Below are 24660 nucleotides of genomic sequence, written 5' to 3'. Positions count from 1 at the left end.
GGTCTTTCTTTGCATAGACTCCCTTTTGTTTTTTGGCACAGATCACTTTCCATACCAGATTTCTTGTCGAGCCCAAATACGGCTGAAAGATTTGTGGATGTCTGTCTCCACCTGGCGATGGAATTAAGAGGAAAGAGGCGCAGAGGAGCTTGAGCATCCGGTTCTGTCAGCTTCGCTCTCTCTCTCTCTCGCTCTCTCTCGCCGTAAATGAAAGCCTCATCCTCAGGTATGCCTCCTAACCCGATGCGCTCCAGCGGCAACAACTACTACTACCGGAGGCGGCCGATTCACTCTCTCCGTTTGATGGAACACACACACATAGCCAAAGGAAAATTTGCGCTGTAATAAAAGTACGAACTTCAGGGACTGAGAACAACTGATTTAAAGAAAATAAATAAATAAAAAATAGCCTCGGCCATGGCGACAATAGGGGATTTCGACCCACTCAACTCCACCGTACCTGCTACAAAGATTGAAATCACCGTTTCTTGCAGGTAAGCCCCGGATCTTTGTGCTCTGACAGATTTAGACATTACTGGATGTTTGTAATTAAAGTCAGTTTTTTTCTTCCAGATGTTTGTTTTATTTTTATTCAATCCTATATTCTCGTGCGTAATTTTCTGCCCTCGATACACTTTTCCATGTTTCCATTCCAGTGTTCCATGTCTTTATCCTGCGCTAAACAACTCTTTTTTTTCCTCAAAGGAGGAATTTGCATGTGCTGTGGGTGTTTAAGTGCGTGGGGTTGCAGCAACCAACCGTAGCAGGATTTATTCCGAGTGCCTCGGAGAGCTCCGGAGAGTGCAACTCTCAGATCACATGAATGCCTAGATATTAAATGTACCATCTGTTAAAAAAGAAAAGAAAAAGATTCGCACGCCAACAGTGTTCAGTGTTCAACAGTGTTCAAAAAAATAATATAAGTTATGGTCTCTTTCAGTTGTTTTATATCTTAATTTATAAGCAGGATATCAGAGCACGGAAACTGCGCTCCAGCACTGTTACGCAGTAGTTTGTAAATAGTTATTAAAATCTCAATATTTTGTATTTTTAATGAGCCTATTGAGCAAGAGAATAAAATGTACAAGTATGCAAGGTGCTTAAACGTGGTCAAAGTTTTGATGTGTACTAGGAAGAGGGTCTAAAAGCTAAGCGACATAAAAAAAATGAACGAAACACGTCCGCTGGAGTTCATGCTGCAGGATGAATGATCTCCTCCCATAGGCTGACTCAGGTACATTTGACCTCCAATATTTAGATTTCATGAATTCCCCCACTCCAGGGGAAAAAATGATAGAAAGAGGGACTGGATGAAAAAAATACTAAAACAACAACATATGCTCACCAAGAAAAAGAAGTCTCACCCCACTGAGTAAAGAAATCTCACTCTTTTAATGTCTTTAACACACAATGTGGTGTGTAGAAGACACATTTTTTACTCTAAGTTTTTAGTTATTTTTCTTTCAGATTTTCAAAGTGCTGTTGCCATTTTTCAAGGAAATCTTAAGGAAATGTCACCTGCCTTGTTTTCAGTCAGCCTCACTGATGGAGTTTAGATGCACATATATGATTTCATAAAATTAACTGAGATAGGCATTCCAAATAGCCATGACATGTTTTGAAAATGGATTTATGAAATGCAACGTTGACACACATTTAAGCAGGTAAAGATACAAAAGCACCCATTCACCCTTCCTTCCTTCCTTCCTTCCTTCCCAAAGAACCCAAAGAACTCAGAGAGAACATGCAAACTCCACACAGACTCCAGTCAGACGGTGGAACTTCTTGTTGTGAGGCAACAGTGCGCCGACGTGCTGCCTGTGTTAAAACAATCATATTTAACATTGTGTTAGTTTGTCCAATCACTTTTGAGAATTTCACAACTGGGATATTTCTATAAAATTGGCTGTAAATTAATTAATAAAAGCTGAATAAAAGCTGAAAATTTACACTTCAGTCACATCTTAATTGTTTGATTTAAAATCTGCTGTGGTGGTGTACAGAGCCACCATTACCAAAGAATATTTAATTGTCCAAAACTGTATGACTGAACTGTGTGTTTGAGTAGCTCACTCATTGTTGACGCACACAGACTTGCGACACGTAAGGCTGAATTATGGTCCCAGGCCCTAAGGAGCTCCAACTGCCTGGGCTTCTTCCATATCATTCCTTTTTTATAATCCAATTAATCTTTAATTTCTAGGCAGTTTGCAGGTCCTCGCTCTCCTCCAAATTTAAAAAAAAAAAAAAAAGAGTTCTGTGGCTGTAGCTTAGGAGGTGAGTCAGTCGTCTGCAGAAGATCAGTGATGGACATCTAGTTCCTCCATTCTGCAAGCCAAAATATCCTTGGACAAGATACTGAACCCTGAGTTTCCCCCCATATATTCATAAGTGTGTGTGTGTGCGCGCCTTAGGCACTTAGACATAGAATTGCCTTCTTTATTTGCACATAGCACTACCCATAGCAAATATTCACTTTTTGATTATTGCTAGCTGACGATCACCTAATCAGTAATAACAATTATGAACACTATTATTAACACTGCAGGCCTGCAGCACCTTTCTCCATATTTAAAATTCCATCTCAAATTTTGGTGAGCATTAGGTTATTTATGGTTGACGTACATTGAACATGACATGTGAAACAATCATGAATGTAAACAATTTGCAACATCGCATTTGCAGGGAGATGATCATTTATTTAGATGTTAATTATTACATTTTAAGGAGGAGATATATGAACATACGTATGCTATGCTCGTTATAGCAAGAAGATTAAAGAAATCAATGAACTAATTGATAATCTGTGCTAGAAAGGACGAGGGACAGGGTCACCAGTCTGCCACAGGGCCAGGACAGATGTACCATTCACACTGGACAATTTAGAACGACAACTTAACCCAACCCCACTAAGTTCATGACTTTGGACTGTGGGAGGAAACCTGGAGAGAACCCAAATAACACGGAGAACACAGAGAACATGCAAACTCTGTGTGTTTGTGTGTTCGTGTGTTTGGCACTGTGGGAATCAGGCAAATCTGGTAGCTCTTATTTCATTTGCACTGCCAGAATGTGTCTGCTCTGATTTTGCAAATTGATTTTTACCTGCTTCTCTACACTAATCATAGCTCGTTATATGCTATGGGTGGGTTTAAAACAGTCAGTGACCTCTCTGCACGCTGTAGTCTTCTTTTACATTTTTTCTGTCACTCACAGTAAATCACATTTGCATCGAGTTTGTTACCCTTTGGAAGTCAAAACTGAAGTGTTGGGGAAACAGTGACAGTGAGATTTATGGCTGAGCAGCTGGAGACCCTTTGAGTTTGGTCCTGGTTAAAGCCCTTATTCAAAGGCTTTACAAAAAGGAAACACTGACAGAATTTCTTAAAAAGTTATGTATACAGGTCAGCACTCTATAAAATAAGCCTTCAATATATTTAATTAAAACTTGAACCCTTCAAGGGAAGCCAAAGTTTTGGGGGACTAACTCTAATTCTAGTTTTCTCTATATTAGTAAATTGAGTTTTTAAATACTTGTAAATATATGTTAACATCAGAATTTTCATATTAACTGATAAATCCTATGCAGCACTTTAAGTGCAGCACTTTAAATGTGTGCTTTATTAATTATGAACTGACAGCATGGATATTTTTTTATTATTTACATTTTTTAATATTTATTATTTTTTTATTATTTGTTTAGCTAAACATAACAGAAAATTGGATGCCTTATAAATATCTGTCTTTTGCATTTCAATTAAGCAAATTTCCTCAACAATAATGAAGTGTTTGACCACTAAGCATCCATGTCTGTTGTTGCAGTATCCTCAACATCTTTTTATAAGGAATTGTTTCGCTTTCACGACTAGTCTCACTGCTCTTGACTAGCTCCGTTCCAGCAGTAGCCAGCACCACTCTCGTGATGTGTTAACAATAAAAGCTAAGAAATGACTGAGTTATGTGTTGGTAGCTATCTCATATATTGAGCTGTTTTTGTTCCACAAATTGGTAAAAGCAATTTCAAAAATTGTCATGAAGCCTCAGCTGGCTGTCCTTCCTGCATAGATCACCTGTGTCAGACTTTGAAAGAGAAGTTCATGCATCCTCTCAGACAGCAGCATTTCCATGTCCTAGGTCATGTCTGTATGCTGATAGAGTCTGAAGACGCTGATCGTGACAAGCTGTTCCTGGACCTCAGTGTCTCTGGGCACCAGCAGTCCAGAGGGTTTAGAAGGGAGCTTTCTCAGCTCCCTGACACTGACAGAATAGGGTTGGCTCAGTGGGCCCCAGAAGAATCCTCACTGCATACAGATCAAGCACACAGGAGCTGTGAGTAAGGAGAGAAGGAGAGAAGTAAGTCATCAGGAGAGGGAGACTGTGTTTTTGAAAAAGTGAAGTAACCTTGTTATGGTTAACATTATGGTGCTAAAGCTTTGAGCACCATTCATCAGAACGGGTGACCAATAATGCTGATAAACATCAGTGACCCAACAGGAAACGGTGACTCTCTAAACACAGGGATCCTTAATCATGTTAATTATGGCTGCGTTCCATTCAGATGGATCCTTTCTATAGAGTAGCTTGACCTCCTCACAAACTGCTAATTGGCCCCTCAGTAGGTCAGTATTTCCACCAAAGACACCACAGTGACACTTGACCCAAAGCTGCTTTCACATTGATGTTTGGTTATTTGTTCAAAACAACTAATTGCACTGCGAGGTTTTCTGCCTGTTACTGTTGGTGGATTTCAATCCATTGTGTCGGTGCTATTTTGTATCTTCCCATTTGTTATTTGACCTCACGAGTAAGTAAGAGGGTGACTCAAGACTATTTTAACCATGATAGATTTGTTGCATTTTAAGGCTTTTTGGGTTTAAAAACTAATCATATGATATAAACAGATTTTTTTTGCAAAACACACATAACAAATAGAAGGCAATTATTTCCCTTTTATTTTCCAGTGCTGATGACTTTGGAATTGTTTCTTGGCTTTGGATGATCAAGTCCCAGATACCGTGGTCGAAAATGGCACTTGACAAGTTCTTAAGAAACATATTCACTGCCAAATAAGCCTCTGTATGTCAGCAGTGATACTCATACTTCTATGTTTTTGAGCCCGGTGAGCATTTTCAGCAGAGCAGCAGAGACAGCTGCAACCAGGATTACAGTGCATTAAAATCTGTTGGTCTCTAAGTTGTGAAAGGTAATGTAACACAACCTATCAGCTGTTTGAGGATAACACAAACACAAACTTGCAATTTTACTTTTAATCTTGTGATCGATGGCTGCTGTTGGACCTGCATTCCCTCTATTGGGAGGATAGGGTGACCCCCTTCTCCGTTTCTTTATGACCTCATTAAACTTGTTCAGGATGGCTTTATAATATCACTTGTTTCAGGTTATATAGTGTATAATGTGCAGTGTTGGGCAAGTTACTTTGAAAAAATAATGAATTATAGTTACTAATTACTTCTTCAAAAAAGTAACTGAGTTACAAGATTCTAAAAGTAATTAATTACTTGAAAAGTAACTATTGCGTTACTTTAAAAAAAAGTTTAACTCTCTGGGGTCCAGGGTATAATTGGCCATTTTTGACTACGTTTGATGTTTCCTCTACATTTCACCTTTAAAAACTATTTACTTTGTCTTGTTTGGTATCATCCTTTTCAGCACAACCTCACGTGTCTGAATTTACAGTTATGTTTTCATTTTGATATACTCTATTAACACAATTGATCTAAAATCAGACAAAAAACATAAAATCCGAGTAGAAAAAGTGATATTTTTTACTGTAACAACCATAAACATGTTCATTAAATCATATTTCATAACCTTAAATGCAAATATAAATTGTCAAGTTTAAAATCATATGCACAAGTTTTGCAAACAACAATGTTATTTGCAGCCATTTACCTTTTACTCTTTTTTTTTTATAACTATTTCAAACTATTTACAGAACAATCAGCTTTTCTGCATCAATAAGATGCCACACAAATTATTTGTGCCACTCCAAACATTTCTGTCCACTATAAAGGAGAACATCACAGCCTGATACCTGCAGGTCTGACAGCAGCAGGTGTATCACTGCTCCTGTTTCTACCTGGAGACAGCAGTCGCCTCATTGTTCTGACACACAACACAAAACTATCCACAACACTACACACTAACTACACAAGACAACACATTAACTACACACTCCAAACACGCTAAATGTCACAAATCTCTCACATCTCAAAACTCGCTCTCTCTCTTTTTCTCTCTCTCTCTCTCTCTCTCTCTCTCGCCGTCACTCCTAAAACTTCCCCCTCTTCCTAAACAACCAAATGTCTTGTCGCCATATCATCTTTGACATGGTGCATTTGTAACATGGTAGACTAGTGTGCCTGTGTTAATTCAGCTCCATATTATTGTGTGAAGTTGCACTGGGTTGGGAGTGGTTGTGTGTGTGTGTGTCACATTTTTGGTGAGCCAATGGCTGTAATGGGGTTGGGCTAATTAGAGGCAGGTGTACTTGATTGCACTGATACACTGGTCTACTTATAGCCCACACTACAAACACTGCTGTGTCGTTTTGTCTCTCTGTACAGGTATGTAATGTGATGAAATTGGATATGTTTGAGATGGATGGGTTTTGCGCTATGACTTCTATTGTGAAGGTGTCGTTTTGTCTCTCTGTGCAGGCCAGGGCCTAATATATGCCACAGCCTAAGGGCAACAGAGTTGCAGAGGCTGGAGTGACAACTGGCTATATGCTTGCAGGGTGGTGGGTCTCCAAGGACAACTTCTAACCCTGTTAAAGGCAACACATGGAGTGCAACTGGCCGTGTGGCATAGCTGGCTCTGGCCTTAGGACTGTGTGTTTTATTTGATTCATAAAAGGGACACTGGACTGTTTTATCTTTTATCTCATGATTATTTTTGTCAATAAATTATCTTTTAGAATTTTATTGACTGTCATCATTTTGCCCACGACTGAGACGGTTGGTCAGACCTAGGAGCTTTCTTTGGGTGTGTTACACATTTTTCCACCAACACCAACGGGCTGTGTTTTTTTTTTTTTTTCTTTTTTTTTTTTTTTTTTTTTTTGGCCATAAGCAGAGTGCTTGCTGGCGCTGTCCTTAGACAGTAAACGTGACGAAACTATTGAGGAAAAAACGCCTCGTATATATTGTTTATCATGACTCTGGTTTTACGTGGTCTATCAACACAATTTAAAAACTGGTATATATCACCTTGTTGCTTTGTCATCCTGAAGTGGTCATGTGATTGGCTTACCACGACTACTTTATTCTTCCTCAGTCAAACAGCAGCACTCATGCCATTGTTTTCCCCTGAGCTCCAGGTGTTGTGCCAAAAAGTGATCGTCTACCAGAAAGTGATTGCCGCCTGCGGGAGCCGTTAGTAATGCCATTACTTGTAACGGCGTTATTCCCATCACTGATAATGTGACGTCAATTTTGTACAATATCATTACAGGATAAACCATGGCATGTTTATTGGCTAATGACCTGACAAATTGTTAGCCAATGAGCATGATGTGTGCCTCAGGGAAATTATTTTCCAGCCAATAAGTACAATATAATTCATGAAAGTTTAGAAATGTAGGTGTTTAGGGCTTGATGTTTCTGATATACTCATAGCTTTTTCTTTTCAAGCAGTTAACTTATAAAATATAATCGCTTTGCTTACTCTAACTCTAATATTGTGTATGTGCCTTGCTGCTTGTGCATGTCTCGCCTCAAGCTTTGTCTCAAGTTGTGAATCATAATGATCAACAGCAGTCAGTGCACCATTGTACAAATTGTGTACAAATGCAAACCATCAACCAGAAGTAACATTTTAGTCACCTTAAAAGTTCAGGAAAAATTTGGAGTAGTCCATGTGATGGTACTGAAAATGAGCCTATCAGATCTGCAAACACACACTTAAATCTTAAAGGTGGATGCTAACTCTGGGTCCTCTCGAAACTGCCATCTCTCTCTACAAGCCGGACCTTTGAACCGAGTCTGATCTGAGCTGCAGCACTATACGCGTCCTTCTACCTGAGCCTCTTTCATCTCCCTTTGTCTAAGAAAATCCATACAGGTCTGACTTGCCTGATGTCTTTTGACACATACTTGACATTTGGATGATTTTAAAAGGGTTCCATGTAGCACTCTGTCTCATTATTGTGCAGATGTCAACACATCTGCAGTAGAGGTTACCTGGAGGTGAAAATGCGACCTTGTTTTTAAAAGACTCGCCTGCTCTTTGACTTAGCTGCTTTAAATCTTCAATTAAGTCATCCATGCTTTTAGTATAAAGACAGTTTTGCTCCTTGAGAAACAAATCCGTCTCTACGCACTTGATGTCCCAGCTGATCTATTTTCAGGTATTGTTTTTTCCGTTGGGATTTCTTTCTCAAACAGCACAGCAGTCGTGTTACATATCAAAGCCACTGCAGCTGGTAATGAGGGGATTGCTTTTCCCATTGAGGTTAAGATGGCTGACACTGGGATTTCTGTTCAAATGGATTAGACATGAGTGAAACGGGGAAATGAGAATCATTGTTTTATGCAGGATGAGTGCATTGATTGGAAAACAGGCAAGTAGCTTCAACTGATTGCTCTAATGCAATTTAGGTGTTTTTTATGCTACAGCTGTTTGACGTCTCATTGGCACAAAAATAGAGACCACCACCCATATTTGTACGTTCTGCTAGAGATATGGAAAGAAAGAAGGGCTACAAGAATATATAAGTATTTTGTTTTCTGTAGTTAAGATTTAAGATAAATATTTTATGCAAAATTCAAAGGAGCTATGATTAATCATTGCACATTCAGGTGCTCACTGAATTGTGAAAGAATTCTACAAACTGTAAGATGTGATTTTAGGAGTGAAAGCTAATGTCATTCAGAGCATTTAAACAATTGATTTCTAGTAAATAATTAGAAATATCTGAAGTTACCAGCACTGCTTCTAACATTACCAACTAATTGATTACCAGCCCAGTTTGTAAGCATTCACAGTTAGAACATGATATTATATTACACATTCAGTGTTTGCTAAAAATCATCTGTTTAAATTTCTAAATCTCTACTACTAATTGAAATTTTTTTTTCAAGCAGCTGTTGAAATTTGGCCAAATTTATTTATAGCTTTTAAATCCTGTCCTGATTATGATTTGAATGCATTGCTGTTCCAAACACAGTTTGCTTTCCTGAGATGAGCTTTATAAATTCTCTATAGGCTCCTCCTGTTCATGTGTTTCTTTTACCTGTTTATTCATTCATTTCTGTTTGTGTTATCACAGTTGTTACAGCATGGGTGGTATAGTATGACCATGTCTAAGGCAGCAAAGGCAGGACAAAGAGAAAAAAAAAGGAAGGGGGGAGAAAATAGGGATAATGTACAAATAGAAATGCACAATCTTCTTGTTGTGTGTGTGTGTGTGTGTGTGTGTGTGTGTTATTCAATTAAATTGAGACAAATTTAGTTGGGTATGATTGATGGTTTTATGAAACAGTACAATACCGTATTGGTGGCACGGTGGTTAGCAGTGTTGGCTCAAAGCAGGAAGGTCCTGGGTCTGAATCCGTCAGGTCTTTTCTGTGTCTGTGTGGGTTCTCTCTGGATACTTTAGCTTCCTTCGACATTACAGAAACAACACATCATGCTACAATCTAGCAAGAACAGATGAGAAATAAAGAAATTCAACAAAAGTGGAAGTTTTGCCAGCATTTCCCTCGTTATTCCTTTGTGTATTTAAGCCCTGTGTTTTCCTTTGTCCGTTGTTGCGTCGTTCTGTCATGGTTAGCTGTGTGGCAGGCAGGAGGTAGGACCCAAACGCAAGACTCGAGACACGGAAAACTCAAACCAGAAATCTTAGGAAACTGGAAAACTAAACTGGGAAACCAAGAACTAGGACATTACCAAGCACATGGGAGAAACACAGGGGAGTAACCAGGGAAGGGGAAACAGGAGGGAAACACAGCTGGGACTAATCTGACAAAACGAGACGGGGAGGAAGCAAAACTGAAAATAATGAGCACCGGACGCGAGATTGTCACAGGAAAACAGGAAACAAAAGACATACACAGAGACGCGGACTTGACACTGTGACATGGAGACCAGACTAAAATGCATCAGCTTTCACAGTCCACACTGCAACGCGAAAACAGCGTTTTCAAATTTATCCACTTTGGAGAGCGTTTTCAAGCTCAGTTTTCCTCAACCAAAAATGCTGTCTCAGTGTGGACAGAAGGCCAAAACAGAGAGAAAAAAGATGTTTTCAAATGAAAACGTATTAGTGTGGACATGGCCTAGGGAACTACAAACACGGAGACAAGAGTAACTAACCATGGAACACAGGGAAGGAACTTTAAATATAACACAAGCAGAAAACAGTAAAGAGAACCAAAACCATGAAGAACAACAAATCCAAGAATTTAACTTAAACTAGAATTACACATATGAATTCAATTGAGTTCTATTCATTTTCAGAATAGTATATAAAGCACCAATTCACTGTCACCTCGGGACACTTTATATTGTGTAATATTACAAAGAAAGAGTTAATATGGCAGTGTGTTTTTGTTGCTCTTTTCGCTGCAGTCAGGCCTTGTATTCTGACATCACCATAAAAGAGTAATGACACAACATAATTCTGCTGTGTAAACACGCAACTCTGATTTGACTTGCCACTTGTCACTGACATTATGGAATCTGTCTTGAAGAAGAGCTCTGAAAATGACTTGGTGTATACAGTCTGTGTGTGGAAATCGCTCTGCCAGATGTGTCATTATGGATGTGGGTCAGAAAGGGAGTCAGATAGTGTTGCGGGAAGCTGTGTTTTTTGTCTCCTTTTAAACAAGTGGCTGCCTGCCTGCCCCCCAAATGCTGCTCCTCTAGATCCTATTAGACAAGCCAAGTGTGGCAGCCTGCCTGCAGTCTGCAGTGATTACTGCTGGCACAGGATTGCTTGAATGAGACAAGGGAAAATATATCACCTGCGTTCTCTTGCAAGTAAATGACCTATTAACCCCAATATACATTACAAAGTAAAGATTTTCTGGTGGCAACAGAAAGACTTTGTTTTCTCCTCAATCAGGTTCATGTTTTATAAGTAATCTATATCTCATGCAATTATTAGTACTGTTGCCTCATAGCAAGAAAACACTGGCTTGATGCACGTTCCAGATACCTCGGATGTCGGAACTCGGGAGCCAGGGAAAACAGGATTAGTTTTCTTAGCAAGATAGAGGCATTTAGGTATCACTAGCAATGCAGCATAATACTCAATTTTGTGCTTTAAAAAGGCATTGCTGTAAAGAGCCTGATCAGTGTATGGCTTATTTACGGTGTCAAAAGTACACAACAGTGGCAGTACAGATTAAATGTTTACAGTTTTACTACTGTTTACCTTCAGTGCTGCCATTTTGGATCACTAACTTGGGGTATGTTGGTCTGCTCTAACTTTCTGAGTGGGAAATCTGAGTTGAAGGGGTGTTCCAAAAAAAAAAATCCTACTGGGAACTCCTAATTTCCGACTTCTGACTTATTCAAGAACACACTATGAAGACGGCACCTGTGGAAAACAGGCTTTATTTCAAGGGACTCGTGTGCTTTTAATAACATGCTGAAAGTCACAAGAGCATCTTTTCCAAACTAATTTCTGCAGGAAAAAGGAATCCAAAGGTGCTGTGAGCATCATTTCTCCTTAAACACCATTGATACCATTTTTTCCACATAAAGACTACAATGGCTTTCTAAAATGTTTACTAGAAAAGGTTAATTGCAGTAGCAAAAATATAACTCCCACATATAGTCCCTTTAGTTCATAGTCCTCCACATTCCACGATTATGGAGTTTTTTCACCTGTTTCTTTGGAGGACATTTTCTGAAATACACAAATGAAACTCTCAACAAGACCAGTTGATATTTTACCCAAATCTTTGTTACATTTTTTAAAAAAATATGAGACAAAGCAGACAGAGGGACCTCTGGAAAAGCACTACGTGACCCCGTGAAAACTGTCTCTGGTAACAGAATTAGTGAGCCATTGCAGTTCAAGGACAGTCCTTTGTTAGGACATTAAAGAAGTGCATACTTAGATGTACCATGTAGTAACCCTGGTGCCATCTTGTCCTAGCATTAGTATGTTTAAAAATGTTTTTCATTAGATAATTAGTTAATTAGATAGACTGTAATTATTAACTGAAGAGAGAAAAACTCATATCAGCATTAGAAGGTTTTACTCTTCTTTTGTGAAGGCTTTTGAGAGCTGCATCGATGCAGCGCTCTCAAATGGTGATGGCTGTGCAGTGTGGCTGATGTTATGATGCTAAAAAGTGACATTGGCAGCACTTTAGGAGTGAAATGCCAGGCAGGTCAGCGAACACGGGGAGCCAGGACTTCTCAGTGGGAGAATGTCAATGTCAGCAGGCGAGGGCTCTGATGGGCAACCCAGCTTCTCTCATATCATGTCCTGAAGGTTTCAAACACAAGGCCACGTTACAAGAAAAAACTTGTCTCTTAAATGAGATTAGTATCTAACAGATGTTAAGCTTCAAAGAAGGGTTCTTTGCTTTCTGAGTAAAAGGATGGATCTAAACAAAGCATGAAAGCTTGTTCTCTCTAATGATTCATTGCTGGCTCTCTTCTAGAGTTTGTCTTTTGTACTGTCTCCCTCCCCTCACTCCTAAACAGTCGCGGCAGATGGCGGTCCCTGCCTGAGCCTGGTTTTGCCGGAGGTTTCTTCCTGTTAAAACAGAGCTTTTCCTTCCCACTCTCACCAAGTGCTTGCTCATAGGGGCTCATATGATTGTTGGGTTTTTCTCTGTATGTATTATTGTAGGTCTACCTTAAAATCTAAAGAACCTTGAGGTGACTGTTGTTGTAATTAGGTTATGGTTAGGTTTAGGCTGAGGGTTAAATGTGACCAGTTTTGATGGTTAGGGTTCGTGACATGTCAACAATGGACTGGTTCTTATATAGCGCTTATACAACTAATTCATTCACCCAATCACACCAGCACTTTTTCTAAGCTGTTAGTGCCTATCTAACATTCACACACATTCACACTCCAATGGATCGGAGAGCAACATGGGGTTAGAATCTTGCCCAAGGATATTTAGCATGCAGACTGGGGAAGCCAGGAATCGAACCACCAACCTTCCGATCAGCGGCTGACCTGCTCTACCTCTACAGCCACCCCAAGATATGAAAATGAGTGTGTGTGTGTATGTGTGTGTGTGTCAGAAGCCACAGCAAGAGCTGACACAAACCAAAGTCGTCAATTAGAATGAAGCTTTTAACAGTTTGACAGGTTTGTTATTAGAAGTGATCCCTGCTCTGTGTGAGAGAAGCTGGTGCAGTGACAGAAAATGAATACTGCTAAGTTACAGTCATCAAGTTTGTAGGTAAGCTGTGGCAGCATCAAAGTACTTGCTCAGGTTTAATGACTCACATTAGGTTAAATTATAGATCTAAGCACTGAAGTGTACTCTAGCCTGGGCTCCCCCAGTCTCTAAAAATCAAAAGATCTAAAAGGATGGAACAGTTTATTCACAATCACCTAGTTTTACTCCATGTTGGATGGTAAATAAAGTGAAGTCAAGACTTCTAAAAAGTGGTGTGAAGCAAGTGCCAAACCAGCTGCTGTCAGAGAGTGTGTGCTACAAACTGTTGGGATGCCTGCTTGGTAAACAACATTGTGTTTTCTATTACAAAGACGATGCAACATGTGGGAGCGCAAGTTTTTAAAGGCTTTCTGTTCTTTTGGGATCCTCTTTGAAAGAGTGTGCTATTGTTAACTGAGACTAGACTGAAGATTGACAAGCTTATTCTCACAGCTCTGCCTATCTATTGACATTTAGCCTGCTACCATCTTGGGCTCATGGTGGAAAAGAATTATATTAAATAGCTATTTAAATGTTGTTGATTGCTTTCCAGACAAATTGAATGAACAGTATTATGTGTATGGCTTTTTAGGACTACTCGTATTTGTGAATCTTTTATTAGGTTTTCTTGCATCTTGGTACAAACTGAAAGTTCCAGGTTTATTTGGTATCGTTACTGAGTCTGCTTCTCTAATTAAGGGAGAAAAATGTCCTCCAAAAAAGGCAAAAACCGTAGGATAAAATCATCTGCGTGGGGTACTCGTATGGTTGTTTTATAGCACTACAAGCTGCCACAGTGTGCTGACAGGCGAGGGCTGTTTTACTGATGCCCACACATGAACGTGAACATACTGTATTCAGACACGAACAGAACAGTGTGAACATGCGAGGATGTGTGCTCCCCGTAGTCACCCTCATCACCCTGACAGCTCCAAGTCCTCAAGAGGGCAATGTTTCAATCTGTCATCTCCCACATCTCAGCTCTTTATCGAACGCTGTTTGATATCACAGGCGGTTCTCAGTAATGTGTCAGGTTGTTAGACGGAAATTGGGTTGTAATCCCGGCAATGATTTGACACACAAGTGTGGCTCTTCGTGTTTGTGTGAGTGTGTGTGTGTGAGATTCATTTTTCTTCCTGCAGGAACAAAATGATGAAGGAAATAGCACGTTTCTAGTGTATGACCTGCTGTCACTGTGGTAAAAACCATGTGGTACATGATCTTAGTTCACTTCAGAATGTATTTAGCTTTTAATTGTTGTTTTTTTCTTTTTACAAAAACCTGATTTGATTGGTTTTGGATATGTATGCAGTAATATTTCCACTGGAATTAAAGTTTATTTGGATAAATCTTATAGAAGAACTTCACTGAGGCTGTGACAGTTAACATTGTAGGCATTTTCACGATATTGTGCAGTTATAGTCAGCTAATTAAGGCATTTGTGTATTGTTGTAATATTTCTTCTACACCAACAAACAAGGAACCATTCATGTGCCTCTATTTTGTAGCATTAGCAGTTTCTTAATCTAACCATAGTTACACTCTTGAAAGCAGAGTTCTCTAAAAGGTGATACTAACATACGACTGCACATATATACAGTACACAGAGTGCACTATGCTTCTGTTGTAAGAGCCGTCCTTTTTACAGTGCTGAGAGAGAGTTTGAAAGAAAGGACTTTCAATGCTTTTTAGAACTTGACTATGAACACATGAAAGATTTTGTCATGCTGTTAAACTTATCATGAACCATTTAGCCTTGCAGCACTTTGATGCTTCTGTCTTAAACACTTTTTTGTTGCAGGAACCTGTTAGACATGGACACCTTCTCCAAGTCAGATCCAGGTAACTGCCTTCTCTCTCACACTGATTCTTCACATTCATCATTCATCTGTGTAATTACTCCTCTGATATGATTTTGTATTCTCTGATGCCTTGGAACTGTTCTGTCTCATGCAGTGTTTATTAAATCACTACCTTTTGCATGTTAATTCCACACTTAGAGCATCAGTGAGCAGTAATATAGTGACTGTCTCCCACAGCGCTTACACACGCAGAATAGCTACTGACTGAATGAAAACCTGCATCTTGGGATCGAATGGGAAGGACTCTTAATTAAGTTGGTCCTCATTAAGGGTGACTAATCATTGGAGCCTGAGTGACACTTTGCAGTTGCTGGGCCCACACATTGAATGTGATTATATTATAGTAACTTTTAGAGACAGCAGCTGCATCTGCAACTTAATGCAACAAAAGAATGGAGGAAACAAAGCAAAATGCACAAATGCCAAAAAACTAATTGAAAATGAAAGGCTTCTCTGGATCCGTTTTCTTATCTGTCAATGCACCTTTTCAATCATTGTTTAAGTCAGTCATTCAAGTCAGAAGCTTGAGCGTTTCCTAGTTTATCCTCCTGACTCTAGTAATGACCACAGTTTACCAAATAAACATAGTTTCCAATCAACTTCCATAAAATCTAAAGTCCTGCACCCAGAGAAGTTACCCCTTAGTTACCCCTCATTCTCTGATTATGGAGTTTACAGTCAAAAATAAAGAGATCCTGACTGTTTTCTATGTAGACGCATGTAGCTTCTAACTTTTTTCTTGCCGTCATTCTGGTAGAGGTTAGTCTTGGTTTCATTTGTTCAAAGAAAGCTTGTTTGACCGCATGTTGTCTGTTCAACGCAAAATCTTCTAAATGCAAGCTCCACACCTCAAATCAACCACAGGTCTTTTGTCTGCTTAACTGATAATATTCACAACATCTACAGTCTTGACATAATGAAGAAACTGCCCACACCTGTCCGTGAAATAGCCTTTGAGTAAACTGTCCACTTACTTTTGGTCCCTTTAAAAAGAGGATGGCACATGTTAAGTAGCTGAAACTCCTAAACCCTTCATCCAGTTTGAATGTGGATACCCTCAAATGAAAGCTGAGAGTCTGCACATTATGTCCATAGTATAACTATAACTGGAATATGTTTCAGTAAACAGGCAGTGCAATATACGCAGTATACAGTACAGCCCAATGAAAGACTGATGACTTATAAACACAGATTTGCATGCATTAGTAAACTACAGCCAAGCACATGGTTAAATGTTAGACTAGCTTTGACAACATCATACAAATATTTGTTGATCCAGCCTCATTTCAGCTCCTCTTGTCTGATGAGTGTAGTCAGCCATTACACGTTCCTTATATATCTTTGCTTTGGTAAATGGACTATTCTTATATAGCGCTTTACAACATGCCACATTCAACCAATCACACCCAGTCACTTCCTTCTGTGCTTTTAAGTGCTTACTAACTAACATTCATACGCCGATGGATGCATTGGAGATCAACTTGGAGTTAGTATCTTGCCCAAGGATACTTGGCATGCAGACTGGAGGAGCCAGGGATCGAACCACCAACCTTCTGATCAAATAATAATGAAATAAAATAAATATAAGCAATAATTACGTAAGTTGTAGATGCTATGTTTTCTTTCTGTTAGGGTATAAATTAAAATCATAAATCTCAACCATCAATACAACCACTCTGACCATTCAGAAAATGTTCTTGGAGAAAAATGTGGAAGAGTGTCACTCCATTGTGCTACAGCAGCACTACAGCTATGGCATCAAGGTTTACTCTAAGCACCCAGATTTAAACCCACTTAGTGGACTGCAACTTAAATTTTGACCTATTTAATGTTATTTACTAGGTACGTAAAAAGCAGACAGGACTCTTATTCACGAGTCAGTGTTTCATCTTTACTTGAGTTGTCAAGAACAAAACAGGGAAAAAGGTGATACAAAAAGCAAGGCTATACTGAGCAACAGTTGAGTAGAAAATCAATTTCAAAGGCTAGGAAGGAGAGAAGAAAAGTGCTGACGAGATGCAGCATGTAAGACAAAAAAGAACCTTGGAGTCAAAAGACGCAGACAACATATTTCTTAATATCATTTTTTATTGTCAGTTGCATTGAAGTGTTATAGCTGATGACTCAACAGACTGAAGAGGACAGAAGGAAAAACAACCTGGCTTATTAAGTTGCCAAAAAACCCCAACAAAAAACAATCACTACTTGCTGTTGATTGGATTAAACCAATAAGTGGCCTTTCAATCAAACACGGGTTGAAGCATAAAATTTTTATTAAAACAGAGAAATTTAGTGTGTTATTAGTTTTTCCTCCTGCGAGAGTTCCACTCACTTCTGTTGTTGAATCTAAGAGAGAAATAATTAAATTCAGTTCAATTCAGTTTTATTTATATAGCGCCACTTCACAACCTCAGAGCACATGAAAAGCAAGGACCCTACGATATTGGAGGGAAAACCCCAACAGTACTTGATGGCAGTGGGAAGGAAGTTCCTTTTAACGGGAAGAGACCTCTGCCAGAACCAGGCTCAGCGAGGAAGCTGAGGGATGAAGGGAAAGAGAAAAGAAAAAATGAGAGGACAGTGAGACCAAGATAAAACAAAACTATGGGGGAGAGAAGAGAAGAGCCGAGTTGTTGGCATCCCATCAAGGTACCGCACTGAATTTCTGAGAGTGACCCAATCTTTCACAAATGTTTGTAGAAGCAGCAGTCTGCGTGCCTAGGTTAATTTATACACCTGTGGCCATAAAAGTAATTGGAAAGCACCTGAATTCAGTGATTCGGATGGATTAGTCAATACTTCTGGCAGTATATTGTGGGTCCATTGTGAATCCTACTTCATGTGGAGGGTCATAGCTTATGATTAGGGTTGAGTCTAAAACTATAACGCAGAGACTAAACAAGAGTCTTCAAAAGTGAAAAGGCCACAGTATCCAAACCCAGAGAGGACAGAATAGAAGTGTGAGCAGTTTTCTTCCATCCATCCATCCATCCATCCATCCAGGTCGCCAGTCTGTCGCAGAGTTTTCTTTCACTCATGTTGAATCTGAAATCGTTAGCTTACGGGAAGAACTGCAGTATTGCAGAGAATTCTTCACTTTTTCCAACCTTGCATCGTTGCTTGAAAACATATGCTGTCAATTTGTCTGACTAGCCAAATCAAATAGTTGAGATTGCTGAGCAGACCCTGTTGACTGTGTCCTATAGATACAGTATGTTAATCAAGAGAAATAATGAAGCACTGATGTGCACCCTCTTCCTCAAATTAACAGCTGAACCGCTCAAACTGCCTTAGTGGACATTTCTTTTGGCACTTTTAAGATAAAATCAACTTTTAGTGCTTCATCCTTTATGTTATATGAAATTTTGTAGTTTTCAGTTGAGGTTTGTTTGATGTAACATCTCCTAAGACTGCAAAGTGTTGTGTTTACATGCAACCTGACAGTACCAGAGCAGTCTCACAGTTCCCTAACGAACTCTCACGAGTCCCGATAGAAGCCTAATTATCTAATGTGAGATTGTAGATTTGGATCTCTTTCATCAACACAGATTAGAGAATTTTTCCCATCTTGTTTAGACTCAGTAATTACCACAAAGCTCCATGAAGCCAAAGAACCTCAGGTAAACTCTTTGATTTTTGCTCAATGTTGATTCATATGCAAGAAAGAAAATTTAAATGTCATCTGCGATCAACTGTTCTGAACAGGCTGCGCATTTGTCACGTGTGTCATTTTAGAAAGTCAGTGAGAGGAAGGCAGAAAAAAGATTGCAGGGAGGATTTATTATAATGCGTGAATTATAAAGATTCTGTCAATTATCCCATATATATGTTGCTTCTCATCTTTGTTTTAATGTTGAAATCATCGGTTAAAGGTACTATCCATTGACTAATCATTTACATTATGATGTGTAACCACAGTGTATGTTATTCTACTGAATGACACTGATTTTGAAGGCAAAGAATCAAATACGGTCTCTCCGCAGGCCAGGGCTGCTTTACTGACACATCCCATAGATTAGTCTTTGTTCCTGTGCTGGGTGGGGGTGGAGGGTCGTGCTGGAAGGTAATGATTGTGTCAGATGGGGTCCTGAACTTCAAACTCTTCCTCCCCACTGAGGAAAAGGGGAAAGCTAGACTGACAGACCACAATGCCCCCTCAGCTCTTTCATGTCCCTGGTTAGATCCCTCTATTTGACCCAGTCCTCAAGTCACAAAAGGACAGTGCAGCTGTAGACTCATAATGTCACAAAGCACTGGCAGCTAGTGATAAAATGATTGAACATAATCCACACTTGAACTACTAATATATTTTAATGCTTCTGAGTGGCTGCGAGTAAACAGCTAGTTCCTCATCCATAAATAATTAGAACGAACTTTTGCATGTAACAGATGAAATTTCCTGTTTATAGACTATAAACATCTTACTGACAACTCAAGCAACATTTTTAACCAAACATTCATATAGTGCTACAAATAGCCACATTGGAAACACCAGTCAACATGTATGCCTTTGGACTGAGGGAGGAAGCCTGAATACATGGAAAAAACATGCAGGCACAGGAAAGAAAGAAGGGCTCAAGCCAGGATTCAGACCTGGGACTTTTGTTTTGCTGTGAAGCAACAGTGCTAACAGTTATGCTACCATGCTGTCCATGCTTGGACTGTTGGTTCTACATCACTAATTAGGATGGATCCAAAATTAATGACAGTAATCATAAGTAAGATATAGTATTTTGTATAGTACTTTTCTGAATGTAATCCAACCATTGATTACTCAGCCAATAAATGTAATTGGTCAAATGACTCAGTTGCATAGAAATGCAGTTTCTTGGGACACATCTTTGAAAGATTAGAATATTAAAAGTCAAAGAGATAAAAGTGTGGGTTGCTGAAGTTCATTTGTAAATTCCTAGCGCACCACTAAGTGTCTCTTCTGCTACTGACAGCACTGACATAGTTGGAGAGTTTCACCATACAGCAGAGGATGCTGCACTTTACAAGTATCTTATTTAAAATGAATTCTGCAGTCTTTTCTCTATTCAGTAGTGCAGCAAAAAGAAAGAATCATGTTTCGGCTGCAGCTAATTTTGTCACAGACTGTAAGAAAATATCTTGATAGCATCCTTTGCTCTTGTTCTCTTCGCATGTAATCCACTGTTAATATTAACCCAGTTAACTAGAATTGCATAGGTGATTTGTCTGTAGAAAAAATGGGACAATTCTCATTTCAGTGTGAATGACTGTGGCTTCACATTTGTAGAAATACTCCAGTACAGCAGGAGAAACAACTATTTCATCCACAGCATGTCTTTATCCTGTCTTCCTTCTCTCACCCCAACCAATCACAGCAGATGGCCCCGCCCCTCCCTGAGCCTGGTTCTGCCGGAGGTTTCTTCTTGTTAAAAGGAAGTTTTTCCTTCCCACTGTCGCCAAAGTGCTTGCTCATAGGGGGTCATATGATTGTTGGGTTTTTCTCTGTATGTATTATTGTAGGTCTACCTTAAAATATAAAGAACCTTGAGGTGACTGTTGTTGTGATTTAGTGGTGTATACATTAAATTGAATTGAACTGAATTGAATTGAAACTACTGAATTTGTAAATTTGCTCACTTACAGACAAATGATATATTTCAATTATTATAGTAGTTTCATTTCAATAGAAAGACAGAATATCAACCAAATATCCAGAAAAAATCCTTAAAACAGTTATAAAAAGATTTGCACGTCATTGAGTGAAATAAGTGTTTGATCCCAGAGCAAAACTTGACTAAATTCAGCCTTGGGCTAAATATGGGTTGATGAGTGCTCAGTTTTGTTTTGATTCGACCAAAGCATGTTTTCCCCACCCTTCTCTGAATCATGTTCACTGGCAAACTTAAAATGGGCCTGTAGGTATATGTTGTTGAGCAGGGGGACCTTGCAAGTGCTGCAAGATTTTAATTAGTTATGGTGTAGTGTATTAACAATAGTGCTGTTGGTGATTGTAATTGCCATCAAATCATTAAGAAGCTTCCTTCCGTGTAGTTTTGGGCTGATCCAGTGCCTTCGTCTTTCTGAAGTGAGATTTTGCATGGAGCTCCACACTAAAAAATAAGCCAGTGGTACTTTTCATTTTAGATTTGTGTAGAATATTTGCTCTGCAGACAAAAATTTATGATACCAGACTCTTGGACACTTGATGCGATTTCAGAATCACCAAATTAGGCTGGAGACAAACGATAAACAAAAAGGCTGAAAAAGTCCAGTAAAATTACACTTCCATTTTTGCCTGTCCTGAGTTCCTTCAGAGGTCAGGCAGCTAGTCTCAGACTCCCAGTGCAAATATTTCAGAATTGCTGGCCTAAATCAAGAACATACATTGTGTACATGAATGTGGATCATCATCAGCAAGCTTGCTTATGTTGTTCTCTGTCTCCATTTCACTCTTACACACTTTTTCTGTCTTACCACACCTCTTTCAGACAGGTGAGTGTCCATATATGAATCACTTAGCCAACCATCCCTAAACTCTCTGCCCGTTTTGATCTTTATCAGTTTAGTCAGTTAACACTGTTTTGCTTCCCTTGTTTCATCTGCATTTTCCCTTTCCTTTGGAGAGAAAAGCAGAGAGAATGGGGATGTATGGTTTCCAACACTGACTGGGTCATTGTGGTTGACTGGCCTCCTGTCCCACTGAAGCAGAAACATGATGATTTCTATACATGGCCTGCTGTTACCATGACCTGCTTTGAAGTGGAAAAGAGAAGAAAAGAAGAGAGGCTGGGGAGAGGAGTGGAGGAGAAGAAGTGAAGTAAAATGGAGAGTAGGGAGGCACAGAGAAGGAGGAAAGAGAGGACAAGATAGGAGGGAATGAGAAGAGAGAAAGAGGAGGAAAGGGGGAAGGAGAAATGGAAATTCAGTAAATGGAAGGAGGACTTTAACAAAAAGAAACCACAAGGAAAAGGAGAAGAAACTGATTTGGTAGCAAAAGGAGAAATGTAGATAAGAAAAAGTGGAAAGGACAGAAGAGAAAAAGCAAAGACGGATTTAAAAGAAAATATCTACATAAAAGAGGATGATGAGGGGAAGGAGAGAGAAATGAAGAAAGGAGAGTAGTCAAAGATACATTTGTTTATTTATTAATTACTGGCCTATACAAGCTCAGATGTATTTGGCAAGATTTTTGCTGGTGTTGAACCCCAATCCAACACAATTGCTTTCATTGCTGCAAACACCTGAGATGAAACCCTTCGGTAACACCGACTGAGGGACTGTTATTTCTTCCTTCCTCAGGATTGAGGTCATTTCCTCCTCCAACAGCGCTCTCTCTGTGGCATCGAGGGGGGGAGCAGTGCGTGGACACTGTTGAAAGGTGGAGGCTCACAGTAGAAATGTGATGAGTGGCACTTCCTACTTCCTCATTATATAGTCTAAGCAGGGAGGGGAAGAGATAATGACATATCAATAGAGTGCACATGGAAAGGGGATGGAAAAAACAGCCTGTCCCTCTCATTGTGGGCCAGAAAGGGCACTGTGAGTGCCAGGGCAGCTGCTTCATTTCTCTTTGTCTCTGGTGGCATGCACCTTGAGCTTGGGTGAAAACAAATGTGGTATATGTGAACACTTCTCTGTCATTCGCATCGGTTAATAAACTGATCTACCTCTGGGTCCATTGTGCTTGTTTTGTTAATAAAATGTTGAAAAGACCCAGCCAATGAGTAGGTTAGGAGCCTTTCTGCTGTGAGGTGAAAATCACTGTCGCTCCCTTCAGCTCATCATTTGGAGAAAATGTCAACACAGTCTGAGCTGTTTGGCAAGTTTTGGTATCCAAAGAAAGCCAGTGGCAAGACGAAGCCCTGCTTGCTAAGCCTTAAAATGACTGAAAATGTTTCCTTTACGTGGAACTCAAGCTTTTTGTTACAAAAGTAAAACTGTATGAGAAAGAAACGTGACTTCCAGTTTTAAAAAGATTCTTTTCAAATATTACTTTAAAAGAACATTTATATATATATATATATTTTACATCTTTAGATAACAGCGATTTCATACTGATTTTGAGATATCCATTAGTCTTGAAATTCATACCTTAAATTGACACTAGAAAGTGTCTATATGTGTCCACTCGTTTGAGTGTTAAATTAACACGCTGACAGTGTTAGATTTCTAATAGTAACCTAGTCAGTGTTAAAGATTAACAATGACGAACACTGAGCAGTGCTGATTTTCTATCACTGGAAAATAACTAAAAATGCTAGTAACATTTCAGTGTTAGAAAAACAACACTGCTAATGTTAGTCATTGTTAATCTTTAACACTGACTAGGTTACTATTAGAAATTTAACACTGTCAAAAGTGTTAATTTAACACTCAAACGAGTGGACACATATAGACACTTTCTAGTGTCAATTTAACACTGGAGATTTTGCAGTGTAAGGTGCAAAAATAAATTTAAGGCATGCATCTGTGTTTGTCTTTTCAGTGGTGGTGTTGTACGTTCAAGGCCTGGGGACAAAGGAGTGGAGAGAGGTGAGTGAGGCACACCGGCAGCTTCAAGGTTTGTCCTGGGAAACCTGTTAGATCCACAGACTACAGTGTTTTAACTGTGCTTAGCTACAGTTAAAACCTTTGTCTGAAAAAGCACAAGAATCCTGATATTTTTTTGTGCCTGGTATATCTGATTATAGAATTATACTAACCTCTTTTTGTTATCATTTGTTGACACGCATGTACAGATTTCAGAGGTCTATTAAACGTACCAAAAAGGTCGATGTTCATATTGAGAGGGAAAAGAGATGAAATATTACAGTATCTATGGATTATCTGAAAAGAGAAATAACAGCTATACCACTATCAGGAAAATCTATATCTAACTTTTTTATCATGTGTTACATTTTTTTGGCAAATCACTTAAACTCTAAATATAAGTTACGGAGTTAATGTGAGTCTGAAATCATAAATGTACGAACGCACACAAAAACAACAATAATGCAGTTACTTACCTTGTTATCATATGTGCTTTATTGACTTGGTATTATTTTTTAAATATCATGGTTATCCTTTAATAACATCCCTATTCCAAACACACTGGTATGTATATGCGTCACTGACATCCAGATGTTTTGATGAATCAATATCTTTTGAGTCAAGACTGAATGTAGAAATGTAGGAAGTAAACTCTGGCAGCTGCTTTTGGTTTTCAAAGTTTGCGGTCCATAAATGTAATAATCTCACGTGTCGCATAACTCAAAAACATGTTCTGGCTTTCAAGACTGCATCTGCTTTCTGTGGTTTACCTACTGCTTTAGTTTATTAACCTGATTTTTAGTTTAAGATAAACAAACAAAAAGCCCACCTGTTTTTAACCAAAAGGTTCTGCAAAAAATGCTGCAAACTGCAAGTTGCTAGCAATGAAAGACCCATATATTTTTAGATTAAAAACA

At 39.0% G+C, this 24660-nt stretch overlaps 1 protein-coding gene across 1 annotated transcript in view; it reads left to right on the top strand.

Moving 5' to 3' along the window:
* The first annotated feature begins 256 nt into the window (after positions 1-256).
* The window catches only part of LOC134628163 (copine-9-like), a 197493-nt gene continuing 173089 nt past the window's right edge, over positions 257-24660 (top strand). The window contains exons 1-3 of the mRNA XM_063474871.1: positions 257-494; positions 15181-15221; positions 23700-23746. Coding sequence (XP_063330941.1) covers positions 418-494; positions 15181-15221; positions 23700-23746 — 165 coding nt within the window. The 5' untranslated portion in view covers positions 257-417. The remainder of the gene's footprint in view (positions 495-15180; positions 15222-23699; positions 23747-24660) is intronic.

This window comes from Pelmatolapia mariae, linkage group LG5 (genome assembly GCF_036321145.2).
Source record: "Pelmatolapia mariae isolate MD_Pm_ZW linkage group LG5, Pm_UMD_F_2, whole genome shotgun sequence".
Classification (NCBI taxonomy): Eukaryota; Metazoa; Chordata; class Actinopteri; order Cichliformes; family Cichlidae; genus Pelmatolapia; species Pelmatolapia mariae.
The sequence above is the reverse complement of the archived record's forward strand: the minus strand, read 5'-3'. Positions and strand labels throughout refer to the sequence as shown.